Source organism: Schistocerca nitens, chromosome 5 (genome assembly GCF_023898315.1).
Source record: "Schistocerca nitens isolate TAMUIC-IGC-003100 chromosome 5, iqSchNite1.1, whole genome shotgun sequence".
Lineage (NCBI taxonomy): Eukaryota > Metazoa > Arthropoda > Insecta > Orthoptera > Acrididae > Schistocerca > Schistocerca nitens.
In genome coordinates, this window is record NC_064618.1 from 809,096,321 (window position 1) to 809,110,162 (window position 13,842).

At 43.9% G+C, this 13,842-nt stretch overlaps 1 protein-coding gene across 2 annotated transcripts in view; it reads right to left on the reverse strand.

Moving 5' to 3' along the window:
• The window catches only part of LOC126260039 (molybdopterin synthase catalytic subunit-like), a 42,663-nt gene that overhangs the window by 11,964 nt on the left and 16,857 nt on the right, over positions 1-13,842 (reverse strand). For both annotated transcript variants that reach the window (XM_049957215.1, XM_049957213.1), the window contains one exon: positions 7,622-7,779. In XM_049957215.1, coding sequence (XP_049813172.1) covers positions 7,622-7,750 — 129 coding nt within the window. In that variant the 5' untranslated portion in view covers positions 7,751-7,779. The remainder of the gene's footprint in view (positions 1-7,621; positions 7,780-13,842) is intronic.

The window sequence follows — 13,842 nt, forward strand, 5'->3', positions numbered from 1 at the left end:
AGAATGGAAATACTTTTGGATTAAAGGAAAAGTGTTGAAATGTTGAAAGGCACATGCATAACAAAAGAAAAAAAAACTTGTTAGCTTTCTGAGTAATCCTTGTTTGAGCTACAGTACACAGAAAAAACATTCAGGGAAAAAGAGGGGGGGGGGGGGGCAGGAGGCAGGGAGAGAGGTTGAGGTGAGTGGATAGTGCCTTGGTGAGAAGCAGTCAGTTTGCTCTCTTAGGAATGAGGGAGGGAGGAGTGGCAGGATCACATACCAGGCATGATGACAGTGTGTTGCCGGAATTGAGGCTAAGATGATTACAGGAGTGAAGGATGTGTTGCTAGGATAACTCCCATCTGCATAGTTCAGACAAGCTGACAGTGGAGGGAAGAATTCAGATGGCTTGGACTGCAAAGCAGCCACTGAAATTGAGCATGTTATACTTAGCTGCATGTTGTGCCACTGGGTGGTCAATTTTATTCTTGACAGCGGTTTGGTAGTGGCCGTTCATCCTGGTGGACAGATGGTTGTAATCATACTGACATAAAAAGCTGTGCACAGCATACCTCATGTGCACTAGGAATCCCTGGTAAACTTCCTTGTTTACGATCTGAGCACGTGGCACAAATTCATGATGGATAAAGCCTTTGTAGTCAAAAAACACAACCATCACCACCTTGATCTTTGACCAATTCATGCGTGCTTTTTTTTGGATTACGTGACCTTTTGCCCACCCACTGTGATGACTGCACCTTCGTTTCAGCATCATAGCCATACACCCACATTTCACCGACTGTTATGATGTTCTTAAGAAAGTTTCCATTGTCATTAAAAGTGGCAAGCAGTTCCTCACACATTTCAATGATCATTTCTAATCTTCAGTCAACAAATGCAGTACGAATTTTGCACCGACACCACGCATCCCCAGTTTTTCAGTCAAAATTTGATGCCCATCTCCTCAGCAATTTCCTGAACAGTTAAACAATGATTTCTGGGAATCATAGCATCAATTCTATCCACATGGCCATCATCTGTTGATGTGGAAGGACGTACAGACTTGTAATCATCACAGACCATATGCTCGGCTAAGCATTTGAAATGTCAAGTTCGCAGCAGAATTTCTCTCTCTCTCTCTCTCTCTCTCTCTCTCTCTCTCTCTCTCTCTCTCTCGCACGCGCGCGCGCGCGCGCACGCACGCACACACACACACACACACACACACACACACACACACACACACACACACACACACACACATTGTTCTTCAAGTTCCTTCTTTGCACTAAACCAATGATTAGGCTGTACACATGCTTACTTCAGCAGCTGTGGTTCGCTTGTTAATTGTCCGAGCAATATGAGGCAAATGGCAGTTTGTTGTTTAAACCTGTTGGTAGGTGTGTTTAGTAGCTGCAGTGTGCTCTCTCTGCTGGTTGGCGCATTATTTCAAAAGTTCAGTTTCTTTTTGAACACACCTTGAATGCCACGGCTGTTTGCACAGGTGGCCCTGCCTTTTATGGGGTAGTATAAGCCTGTGACAGGACTGGAGCAGTAAGCATGTGTGGGTGGAATGGGCAGGTCTTGCACCACGGTCTTCCACAGGAATACAATTCTGTGACAAAGGGTTGGGGTTAGGGGTGGACTAGGATATTATGCAGGTTGGGTGGGAGATGGAAAAACACTATAGGAAGGGTGAATCATGTGTAAGATAATCAAAGCCTGATGAAGGTGCAAGATCTACCAAATCCACCCACATGCACTTCTTACTCCAGTCCTACCACAGGCTTATCCTACCCTGTAAGAGGCTGGCCAGCGCCTGTCGATGCATGTCATATACCAACTCTGCTGCTAACATTGCACAGCTTTTTATGTCAGTATGACTACCAACCAGCTGTCAACCAAGATAAATGGCTATCACTAAACTGTTGCCAAGAATAAAGCTGACCACCCAGTAGCACAACATGCAGCTGAGCATAACATGCTTAGTTTCAATGGCTGCTTCACAATCCAGACCCTCTGGATCCTTGCCTGCACCACCAGCTTCTCTGAACTACATAGGTGGGAGTTGTCCTTGCTACACATCCTCCACTCCCTTAATCATCCTGCCACCACACTTACAGGCACAGGTAGGTTGTGTGTGTGTGTGTGTGTGTGTGTGTGTGTGTGTGTGTGTGTGTGTGCCTTTGCACTCTGGCTCTAAAAAGGATTACTCCGAAAGCTAGCAAGTTTTTTACTTTCTTTATGTGTCTGCCTATCAATGATTCAACACTTCTACTTTCGACTGAGTGGCCTCCTTTAATCCGAAAGTATTTACAGGCTAACTATTAAAATTTATAGCACTAACATTCTGCAAAATACTGATAAAACATTACTTCAATCCACATATCTATCTTGAAACATCCATGACAAGTTAAAAAAAAGTGCTTCTACATCTCCATCTACATACATACTCTGCAAACCATTTTGAAGTTCCTCACAGAGGGTACTTAGCATGATAGCACATGTTATGGGTTTCTTTTGTTACAACCAGGTATCAAGCGTGGGACAAATGACTGAATAAATGCCTCTATGTGTGCTGTAATTAGTCTAATTTTTTGTCATCGCAGACCCTATAGGAGTGATGTATTCACCTACTGCCTCCCCCCCCCCCCCCCCTCCCACAGCTATCACAGCCATTCGGTTACTAAATATGTAAATCTTCTTACTTAGTTTGAATGTCCTTTGTACTTAAGTAATAATGGTTGCTACAACTACCTCATGATCAGTGACACTAGTTTCAATATGTTATAGTAGCTCACTGAAAGCTGGCCATCCTATGCACCAATTGTGAATGAAAAAGGAGGGAGAGGATAAGAGTACGCTAAAATGTAATAATGATACAGGACATGATTACAGCAGCCAATTCAGTGAATTCAAGTAATCTTGAATTAAGGAAGTAAATATTATGATATGAAAATAATTATTTAATGTACGGTAAATTTACTGGTAATGGAAAAGCATCCACTGTCCAGGACTAAAGACATTTGATACTACATAAAATAAGGACAACAAATTACTTAGTTGGTAACATCACTTTGTTTCCTGGCCACATATTCTCTTGAGAAGCATAAAGGGATAAGAGTTAGACTACACAATTCAGTATACGGAAAAGAATGTAGTTCACACAAGAGTTTTTACTGTTCATGTTCCCATACTGGGGAAAAGAACATGGTGATTTGTGCATATCTACATCTACATCCATACTCCGCAAGCAACCTGATGGTGTGTGGTGGAGGGTACCTTGAGTACCTCTATCAGTTCTCCCTTCTATACCAATCTTGTATTATTCATGGGAAGAAGGATAGCAGTGGACATTTATTGCATGATTCAGTAGTAATTGGTGGTATATGGTTTGTAAAAGGAGGAATCCCACCCTCTGCCAGGAGACTGTTCACTGGGCACCAGTCACATGTTGGCTCCTGCAATGGTGCACTGGTTTCAGTATCCATAACAGCAATGGTGTGTCCAATTCATAAGCCAGACTCCAATAATAAGGCCGAGATAAGATAAAGGCTTTGTAAAGATGCAAGAAGGTGGAGTGCTCCGCATCCTGTGATGTGGGTGAGGCAGTGCAAATTGCCAAATTTCAACAGGCACTTCTTTTTAAGCTAGGGAATATCTGACACCCATGTACACTGGGCATAAAAAAAAATTCCCAAAAAGCAAGATGATAGTATGACACTATCATATTGAGCATTTCATTATGATGATGCAGTTCTGTATATGGATTAACATTTCCACATTGGCAGTGAAAATTTGGTAGTCATGGTTGAAAGCCCAAGACTGTTTCATTCACAGTGCCCTGCAGCTGGTGTTCAGCAACATGTAAGGTCGAAGAACTGTAGTAAATACAAGTCCTAACCATATAAAGATGGCAAGACCCTAAGCACCAATGCTTCAATATTTTTGTATGTCTGTGTTTGTGATTGGAGGTCTGAGGGACTTCGGCCGTTCACTTATGTAATAAAATGGAACATCTACAGCTATCCTTATAATGTCATTTATTATATGACTACCAGTGTCGGTGTTTCAGTGCACCATCTTCAGGCCTTAACTGACGCTGAGGGTGTTAACACCACCTGTGTCACAGTTCATCATAGGCCAACATTAGTAACTGATTTTTGCAGACTACCTGTAGTAGCGATGTTGTCTCTCTAACCATCAACTATCAACTGACTACAGAAACATTTAGAACAGACGTTCTGTTTTGAATGTTTCCCCTGTCAATTGATAGTTGGAGAGACAACATCACTGTTACAGGTATTCTATGAAAACCAGTTATAGATGTTGGCCACTGATGAATCGTGTATATAAATGGTGTTAACCCCCTCGGTGTCAGTTAAGGCCTGTAGATGGTGCATCAAAGCACAGAAACTGGTAGCCATATAATAAATGACATCATAAAGATGGCTGTAGGTGTTCCATTTTATTACAGTGCTTCAACAACCCTACTGACTGCTATCACTAAAAAAGATCACTCCCAGCACTGGTCCCTGTAAGACTTCATTCTCTGTGCTTGGAGGGTACTGAAGGATGCCCCACCTTGGAATGTGCAACAACTGAACAGTAGAAAAATCTGGACAAAAATCAGGAGAGGTCCTCTGAAATCTCACTCACCCAGTGTGGTATAAGGACAAGGTAATGCCCTGAGGCATCATACGCATTTCTTAAGTCCAAAGAAGACAGGAATGAGATGTCGGCAACACAAAAAACCTGTTCTTATAATGGACTCCAGGCAAATTAAGTGGTCAGTGTGCACCAGCCCTCTAAAATTCCATACTGGGAATTGGGCAAAAGATGTCTTGTCTCAACAGACTGATACATGTGCCAGTTCACCATTCATTCAAGCAAGCAAGCAACTTACACAGAACATCTGTAAGCTTGATGGGTCTATCAGTGTCCATCTCATCCAGATTTTCATCTGGCTTCAAGACTGGGACAATTGTGCTTTCTCTCCACTGGGTTAGGAGCTCACCCTCATACCAGATACAATTAAAGGCTATAAGCATATGTTGACTCCACATATAGGTATAGTATTTGACTGTGGATTCGATCGGGTCCCAATGACATATTCTGGCCAAGAACCAGAGTGCCGATGAGTTCGAATTTACTGAAAGGAGCATTATATGGTTCGAGACATTGTGTAATGAAGGATAGGCTGTTGTCCTCTACCCGTCTTTCACACAGAAGGAAGCATATAACTAATCATCAGTTGCAGATGTTCGATTGCACTGTGCCACAAAGTGTTCTGGAATAACAGCAGGGTCAGTATGAACACTACCATCTAACGGGATACCAAGTATATTCATTACTGTCTGGCAACCATAGATACAACGCAAATTGTCCCCCACCTGTGAGAAAAGGCATGGATCTCTACAGTAGTTGTTCTGATGTTTAAGATTTAATGTCCTCAAGCAATGATGGAGCTGGCAGATCCGTGTCCACTTTTGACAAGAGTAGTTGCAGAGGAAAGTAACATCTCCTTAGGGATGCTGCTTGAGGAGGACTCTTTACTGGCAGGGGGTAGGGAACTGTGATCCTTAATGCAGGTGTAGTGGGAACATAGGAGGAAGGCATCCTGTCCTCCTCACAAAAATATGTATTCATATGGCCACAAGGACCCTGACATTGAGGGTGTCTTTATCCTTACTATAGACAGGAGCTTAGTTACTGTGTTCACAAAATTTGTTGTCACTGGAACTGGATGTAGATATCCATACTTTTTCTTTGCATCAAAGCACAAAGGGAAGTCAAAGTTTTTGTTATCCTGTATATTTCTCTCTTGTTTTAGAATGAAGCAGTTCACACACCAAGGGGAATTTTGCTGTCCACACTAGATACACATTGGTGATTGGTTCCACAGAGAGTTCTTGTGCAGCAGTGACTAAGAGTCTTCACAAATAGCATTACTTATACAGCATGAAGAAACATGGCAAAATACAAACATGCAAAACACCACAAGGGCATGGAGAGAAAAGATTTACAATGCAGCATTATACCATTACTTTAATGTGATTCTTGAGTTTCTCCCGGCGTATTTGATAATCAAAATATCCACGGGTGTACTGCCGGTCTACAGTGTCCAACGGGCACAATATTTCGGCGATCATACATGTCGCCATCATCAGGTGAACTGACGGACTGAGCTCCTGTGAACGTGCCGGCACGGAGATCCGTACACTATGGCTGCTCAGGTGGAACTGGGTTCGGTCGCGGCGGCGGCGGATTTAAATACCCTCCGCCCGCGGCGCGCTCACTCCGCCGTCCGCGCCCCGCGCCACGGTCGCGCGGTGGAACAGATTGCGACGGCGTCTGAGCTGACGTCGGTGTGATGGCTCCGTCCGCCCTGGTCGTCACAACTATACATTTGCTCGATTTACTCTTGATTAACCCAATCGCTGGTTCCCAAGCCTTGCTAAGATTATAGCCACAGTCACGATTTATGAGGTCGTCATTGGTGCGAATTTCGATGGCCTCTCTAACAACGCTGTCCCAGTATCTCGACGTCGAGGTATGCGTAAAAGGTGGTGGTGTCAATACTGCTGAGTTGGTATCCTAGTGGTAACAGGGTGGTGACAGATAAGAGGTGATGAAGGAAGTGGTTTGTGTTCTTCAAATGAGAAGGTGTACTGCAGGCAATAGGCTGAAGTTGTCAGTGAACAACAGCTGAGATTCTTTCCATGAGAACACAGTAGTCAGCTACAATAGAGCAACCAAAGTGGTTAGGTGTGTGGATCTGAGGAAGCATGTAGAAGGTGGGTGTGTGGGGTAGCTGGCATGAGGAGTGGTACAGATTAGTGAGAAAGTTTCTTATATGTTCCTAGGAATTTGAGTGGGGACTGGAGACTATGCAGGACTTTGGGAAAGGGATCACTGTAGAAGCTTGAAGATGGGAGGTTCAGACAGTTGGCAGATATCTTCTGTCATGTAACCACTGTGGTTCATCATGACAGGGGTGAAGCCATTGTCAGCAGGAAGGGCAATCAAATCCGGATCTGTCTTTAAGGTTGTGGACAGCTATTCTTTTCTTTGCCAAGATGTTTGTGTTTATGGGAAGGGGCCTAGAAAGTGAAGGTAACATGAGGTTGAAGGTCAGCAATTCCAGGAAGTAAGCAGGGGCGTGGTTATGTTGCAGTGGAGGAGGATCACAGTTGTATAGAGGTATGAACTGGGAGAGACAAAGTTCATGGCTTGTTCTTTATCTGTTTTGGTCAAAGGGATTGGTGGGAAAAAAATGTTGCCACTAGAGATAAGGAGAGTGCATCTTCCACCAGTCCTGTGTGATTGAATTTGGGTTTAGGACAGAAGGTGGGGTCTATGGACAGGACTGAAAATTCTGTGGAATTTTTGAGTTCCAATTACACGCACAAATTTAATAACTGATTTGGTTGCATTTTTTATGTCTGATGTAAGATGAGGGTGTAATATTTACTTAAGAACTGATTAATAAGATGATATGATCTTACATGGTATGTCATATGAATAAGTCACAAAAAATAATACAACTTCTACTGAATTTTTGAAATTTATGTTATCCCCGACCAAGTTTCTGTGCTCTGAAGCTAGCACATTCTTCTAATGAATGGCAACTACCTACCTTTTTGTTTTCAAATGTTTCCCTTGTTGTCCCAATGAAAACTGAAATTGCACCACATGATGATGATGAGACTAGATCTGTCACTTCTTCTACATTTAATTTTGAATCACAAATTTTTATGTAATCCATCTTGACACGAAACTCCTAGCTCAGTTAACCTGCAAATTTTTTGTGAGATATTTATTCACTCTACACATGAAGTCACAAAATGGTTTATTATTCATTTCAACACGTGAAAGAAACTATATAAACAGTTTTGTACAAACACTCCATCATATTTATTATGATATAGGTATTCATGTTTCTTAGACCACAGTATATATCAAACACATACATAGCTTCCATAATTTCAAAAGTAATTTTCTACTGTTTCATGAGTTACACATAACACTAAATAAAATGCATGTAAATCTCTGTAATGTGCCGTATTATACTTCACAGATATGCCTGACAACACCTTGAATGAAATATGGACATACAAAATTCTACAAATCATGCAGCAGAAAAGAATAATAATTAGGAATATAAATGCAAGCTTTGAGACCCACAGATTTCTCCATCTGGAAAGAGATATAAAAGAATTTGAGACTAACCAATGAGACCAGGAGGGTTACAGGAATCAGGAATGTAGGATATATCGCAGGGAGAGTTCTCACCTGCGCAATTCAGAAAAGCTGGTGTTGGTGGGCAGGATCCATATGGCACAGGCTGTGAAGCAGTCATTGAAATGAAGGATGTCATGTTTGGCAGAATTCTCAGCAACAGGGTGGTCCACTTGTTTCTTGGCCACAATTTGTCAGTGGCCATTCATGCAGACAGATAGCTTGTTGGTTTTCATGCCCACATAGAATGCAGCACAGTGGTTGCAGCTTAGCCCTGCCTTTAATGGCACAGGTGATAGGATCATGGGATAGGTGAAACCAGTCATGTGATCTACAAGCTAAGCTGCAACCACTGTGCTGCATTCTACATGGGCATGACAACCAAAACGGTCTCTGTCTGGATGAACAGCCACCAACAAACTGTGGCCAAGAAACAGCTGGACCACCCAGTTGCCGATCATGCTGACCAACATAACATTTTTCTTCCTAATGACCACTTCACAGCCTATACCACCTGGATCGTTCCTACCAACATTAGCTTTTCTGGATTGCGCAGGTGGGAACTCTCCTTACAATATATTCTATGTTCTCGTATCCCTCTTGGGCTTCCCTGTTCCCACTCCAGCATTACACAGCCCTCTATTCCACCAATGCACCCAAAGTCTTTATACTTCTCTCCTTCAACCCCCCATGAACCTTGGATTGTCTCCCATGGAGAGTGAAATGATATGACAGGACAACAGTAGATTTGTTCAAATAATTTCCTTATTTGGCCCTCAACTGTAGTACATCAGGAACAGCTTGGTGGAGGTGTCCAGTTGCCTCTCATACGAAACAATAGACAACTGGTACTGCTGACAGTGCAAAGGGCAGGGTCGAGTGTGGCATCACTTGAATGCCACTGTCAGTGACGTCTCCATCTGCGACCGTGATGACAGTGTGGTGGTGCAGCTGACTGTGACTGTGACTGTGAACTTCCTCCAGCGAGTGGGCAGCTCCCTCATGATTCAGGGCAGGCTGCCCTGTCTCCTAGTCAAACAGCGGACCCCGTACTGCATTCTAGGATGTCACTCTGCAGCTGGCTCTGTTGCAACTCACTTCCGCTCTCGCAATTTTTTGATGGAATACAGTCGACACGCTACACCTGTATGTTCCCTCGAGCAGCATTTTACTGTCCCCATCCCAGCAATAATTGTGTAAAACTATTTGTTGGTAAGACAGCCAGGGCCATAACAATGAGGCTGATTGAACACAACTGCAGCTGGAGGTTACATAAGTCAAACTCCACCTTTGCTGACCATATGCTGAAGGAAGGTCACAAACACCAAATCTGCACAGAAGTACTACATGTGTACTACATGTAGCCAACAAAGGAAGAAAACTTAGAAGCACTTGGGGTAGACAGACATTTAACTCAAAATCCCCAGCTGGTTCTAAATGAGCAATTACAGCTGAGCACATCCCCACTTTTAAGCTTCACATGATGCTATCAACCACTCACATACCCACAAACCAACACAATGACACATACTGCTACTGCTACACAAACATAACAGACATACCAGACAAACTTCAACAATATAACTTGTAATGCTTAACTATTGTATATTTCAACCATGTGCAATTTTCAATACTGACTTGCATATTTACAACATAAGACATCTTTGTTTCTCAACAAAACTTACTAGTGTTCAGTTAGATAGTTGGTTGGTTGGTTGTTTGGGGAAAGAGACCAAACAGCGAGGTTATTGGTCTCATAGGAGTAGGGAAGGAAGTCGGCTGTGCCCTTTCAAAGGAACCATCCCGGCATTTGCCTGGAGCAATTCAAGGAAATCACGGAAAACCTAAATCAGGATGGCCGGACGCGGGATTGAACCGTCGTCCTTCCGAATGCGAGTAGTTAGATAGTTCACAGCCCTAATGTCACAACCTCACAAACTATGGCATCATAATCATATAACCTGTAATAATAATATTATGAAAAGGAAAGTTTCTACTCACTATATAGCGGAGATGCTGAGTTGCAGATAGTCACAACAAAACTACTTGTCACAAATAAGCTTTCGACCAGTAAGGCCTTTGTCAAAAATAGATATCTCTCTCTCTCTCTCTCTCTCTCTCTCTCTCTCTCTCACACACACACACACACACACACACACACACACACACACACACAACTGCAATCTCTGGCAACTGAAGCCACACTGCAAGCAACAGCACCAGTGCAACTGGATGGGCGTAAGGAGGGGCCTTGAGCAGGGAGAAGGAGGGATAGTAGGGTAGTGGTGGGGGTAAGTGAAGTGCTCTGGGGGAGTGCGCATGGATGAGATGGAGAGAGGGTATGGTAGCTATGTACAGTTGGAAGGGGGAGGGGGGTGTAGTGGAAAACGAGAGAAGTAAAAACACTGGGTGCGATGGTGGAATGAGGGCTGTGTAGTACTGGAATGGGAACAAGGGAAGGGCTAGATGGGTGAGGACAATGACTAACAAAGGTTGAGACCAGGAGGGATATGGGAACATAGGATATACTGCAGGGAAAATTCCCACCTGTGCAATTGAGAAAAGCTGGTGTTGGTGGGAAGGGCCCATATAGCACAGGCTGAAATAAAGGATGTCGTGTTGGATAGCATGTTCAGTAACAGGGGGGTCCACTTGTTTGTTGGTCACAGTTTATCACTGGCCATTCATACGGGCAGACAGCTTGTTGGTTGTCAAGCCCACATAGAATGCAGCACAATGGTTGCAGCTTAGATTGTAGATCACATGACTGGTTTTATAGGTAGCCCTGCCTTTGATGGGATAGGTGACGGTTGTGACCAGACTGGAGTAGGTGGTGATGGGACAATGTATGGTACAGGTCTTGCATCTAGGTCTATTACAGGGATATGAGCATGAGGTAAAGGGTTGGGAACAGGGGTTGTGTAGGGATGAATGAGTAGATTGTGTAGGTTTGGTGGACAGTGGAATACCACTGTGGGAGGGGTGGGAAGGATAGTGGGCAGGACATTTCTCATTTAAGGGGACGACAAGAGGTAGTCAAAACCCTGGCGGAGAAAGTAATTCAGTTCTTCCGGTACTGGACGAAACTGACTTATGAAATGAATGCTCCTCTGTGGCTGGACGGTGAGACTTTGGGAGGTGGTGGGAGACTGGAAAGACAAGAAACTTCCTGGCAGATTAAAACTTCCTGGCAGATTAAAACTGTGTGCCGGACCGAGACTCGAACTTGGGACCTTTGCCTTTTGCGGGCAAGTGCTCTACCATCTGAGCTACCCAAGCATGACTCATGACCCGTCCCCACAGCTTCAATTCTGCCAGTACCTCGTCTCCTACTTTCCAAACTTCACAGAAGCTCTTCTGCGAAACTTGCAGAACTAGCACTCCTGGAAGAAAGGATATAGAGGAGACATGGCTTAGCCACAACCTGGGAGATGTTCCCAGAATGAGAATCTCATTCTGGAAAGACAAGGCACGGGAGATATTTTTTTGCACAAGGTTGGGAGGATAATTACGATCAGTGAAGGCTTCAATGAGACCCTTGGTATATTTTGAGAGGGACTGCTTGTCACTGCAGATGCAATGACGATGGGTGCTTAGGCTATATGGAAGGGACTTCTTGGTACGGAATGGGTTGCAGCTGTCGAAGTGGAGGTACTGTTGGTGGTTAGTAGATTTGATATGGACAGAGGTACTGATGTAGCCATCTTTGAAGTGGAGGTCAACTTTCAGGAAGGTGGCTTGTTGGGTTGAGTAGGACCAGGTGAAGCAAATGGGGGAGGAGCTGCTGAGGTTATGAAGGAATGTGAACATGTTGTCTGCACTCACAATCCAGATCGCAAAGATATCATCAAAGAATCCAAACCAGGTGAGGGGTTTAGGATTACGGGTGTTTAGGAAGGATTCCTCTAGATGGCCCATGAATAGGTTGGCATAGGATGGTGCCATGCAGGTCCCCATAGCCATACCGCAGATTTGTTTGTAGAGATGGTACCCACATTAACATATATTTTATTATTATTATTATTATTATTATTTATACCTTTTCTTTGATCTCATTGTGACCTTACACCAATTTTAGTGGGTTTTCGCTGTTCGCTATCATTGCCTGCCTCAGATTTCACCTTGTTTCCCCCTTCTGCACCCATTTCATCCTTCTCATGATTTTTCCCAAGTATCTAGGTGTATTTTTGTGAATTTTTTGGAGGTAATTTTATATTATTTACATAATTTTTCACATTTTTTCCAACACCATGAATCCGTGCCCCTTCCATCTGTGTCAATACAGAAATATTTCCTTACCCCTAGCCAGAAGCCGGCCGCACATACTGTTCCTGCATTGTTGCTTGGCTCGTGGAATTCCCCCAAATGGCCTTACCATCAAATTACTCATCTCCGGCTGCCACCCCTCCTTCCACAATGACCTCCATCTGTCCAGATTCCACCAACCCTTAGCCCTCACCAACTTAGTCCTGCAGAACCATATCAACCAAACCCAAACCTCCTTGCAGTATCTTCTCTCCATCGACAAAATTCTCCTGCTATGCAATCCTAAATTCCTGGAACCCGTCACACACACTGAAACTCTTGCCCTCCAGGAACTAGAGCAACATGCACAATACCACCTCAAAAATCTCTCTACCCTGCTCATATCCTACTCTCGCCTTGGATTACCACTGCCCACCACCTCTACAACCACCTCCAAACCTCCCCCATGTCCCCTCATAGCTGACAAACCCTGTCTCATAGACCTACTACACTCCCCCCACCCTCCAAAACTCCATCCCATCACCATACAGGATCCAGAACCTAAACAGACCCGAAACACAGTGATGAACCTTTCCTCCAGAAGCATTAGCCCCACAGAAATATCAGCCCTTTGCAAAGGCCTCACCTTCTGCCCCACTCCAAAATTCAGTCATGCAGGACTTGTTAAAGACCTTCTCTCCTTCTTCCGGTCCCTACAGCCACCAACCCTACCAATCAGACTCAAACAGAGACCAATGTTGAACTCTGCCTAACTGATTAACTTTCCAGAACTTCTTAACCTTGAACCTTGCTTCATCATCATTCCTCAAATCCCATAACATGCAAACTAACCTTAAATCCACAGAAAGAACTGCAGCCCACCATCTAAAAACTGATCCTGATCTTATAATTCAACCAGCAAACAAAGGCTCCACCACTGCTGTTTTCAACTGCAAGGATTACATGGCAGGACTCCACCAGCTGTCAGATACATCCACCTACAAACCTTGCCACAATGACCTCATACCAGAAATCCAGCAGGACCTCCTGTCACTCCTCAAATCCTTAGGTCCATCCCAGAAATTTTCTCTGGAGTCCATCTCTCTACTCATCCCTACCACTCCTCACACTCCTACCTTCTACATGCTTACTTAAGTCCATAAACTCAACCACCTAGGATGCCCCATTGTAGGCCGGTTACTGTGCCACCACTGAGAGAATCTCTGCTCTTGTAGACCAATGTCTTCAACCTATTACCTGGAACCTACCCTCTTATAAAAAAGATACCAACCATTTCCTCCACAGTTCCTGTCCCTTTACCAGATGGTGCCCAGCTTGTCACTATTGATGCCACCTCCCTTTACCCTAAAGCCC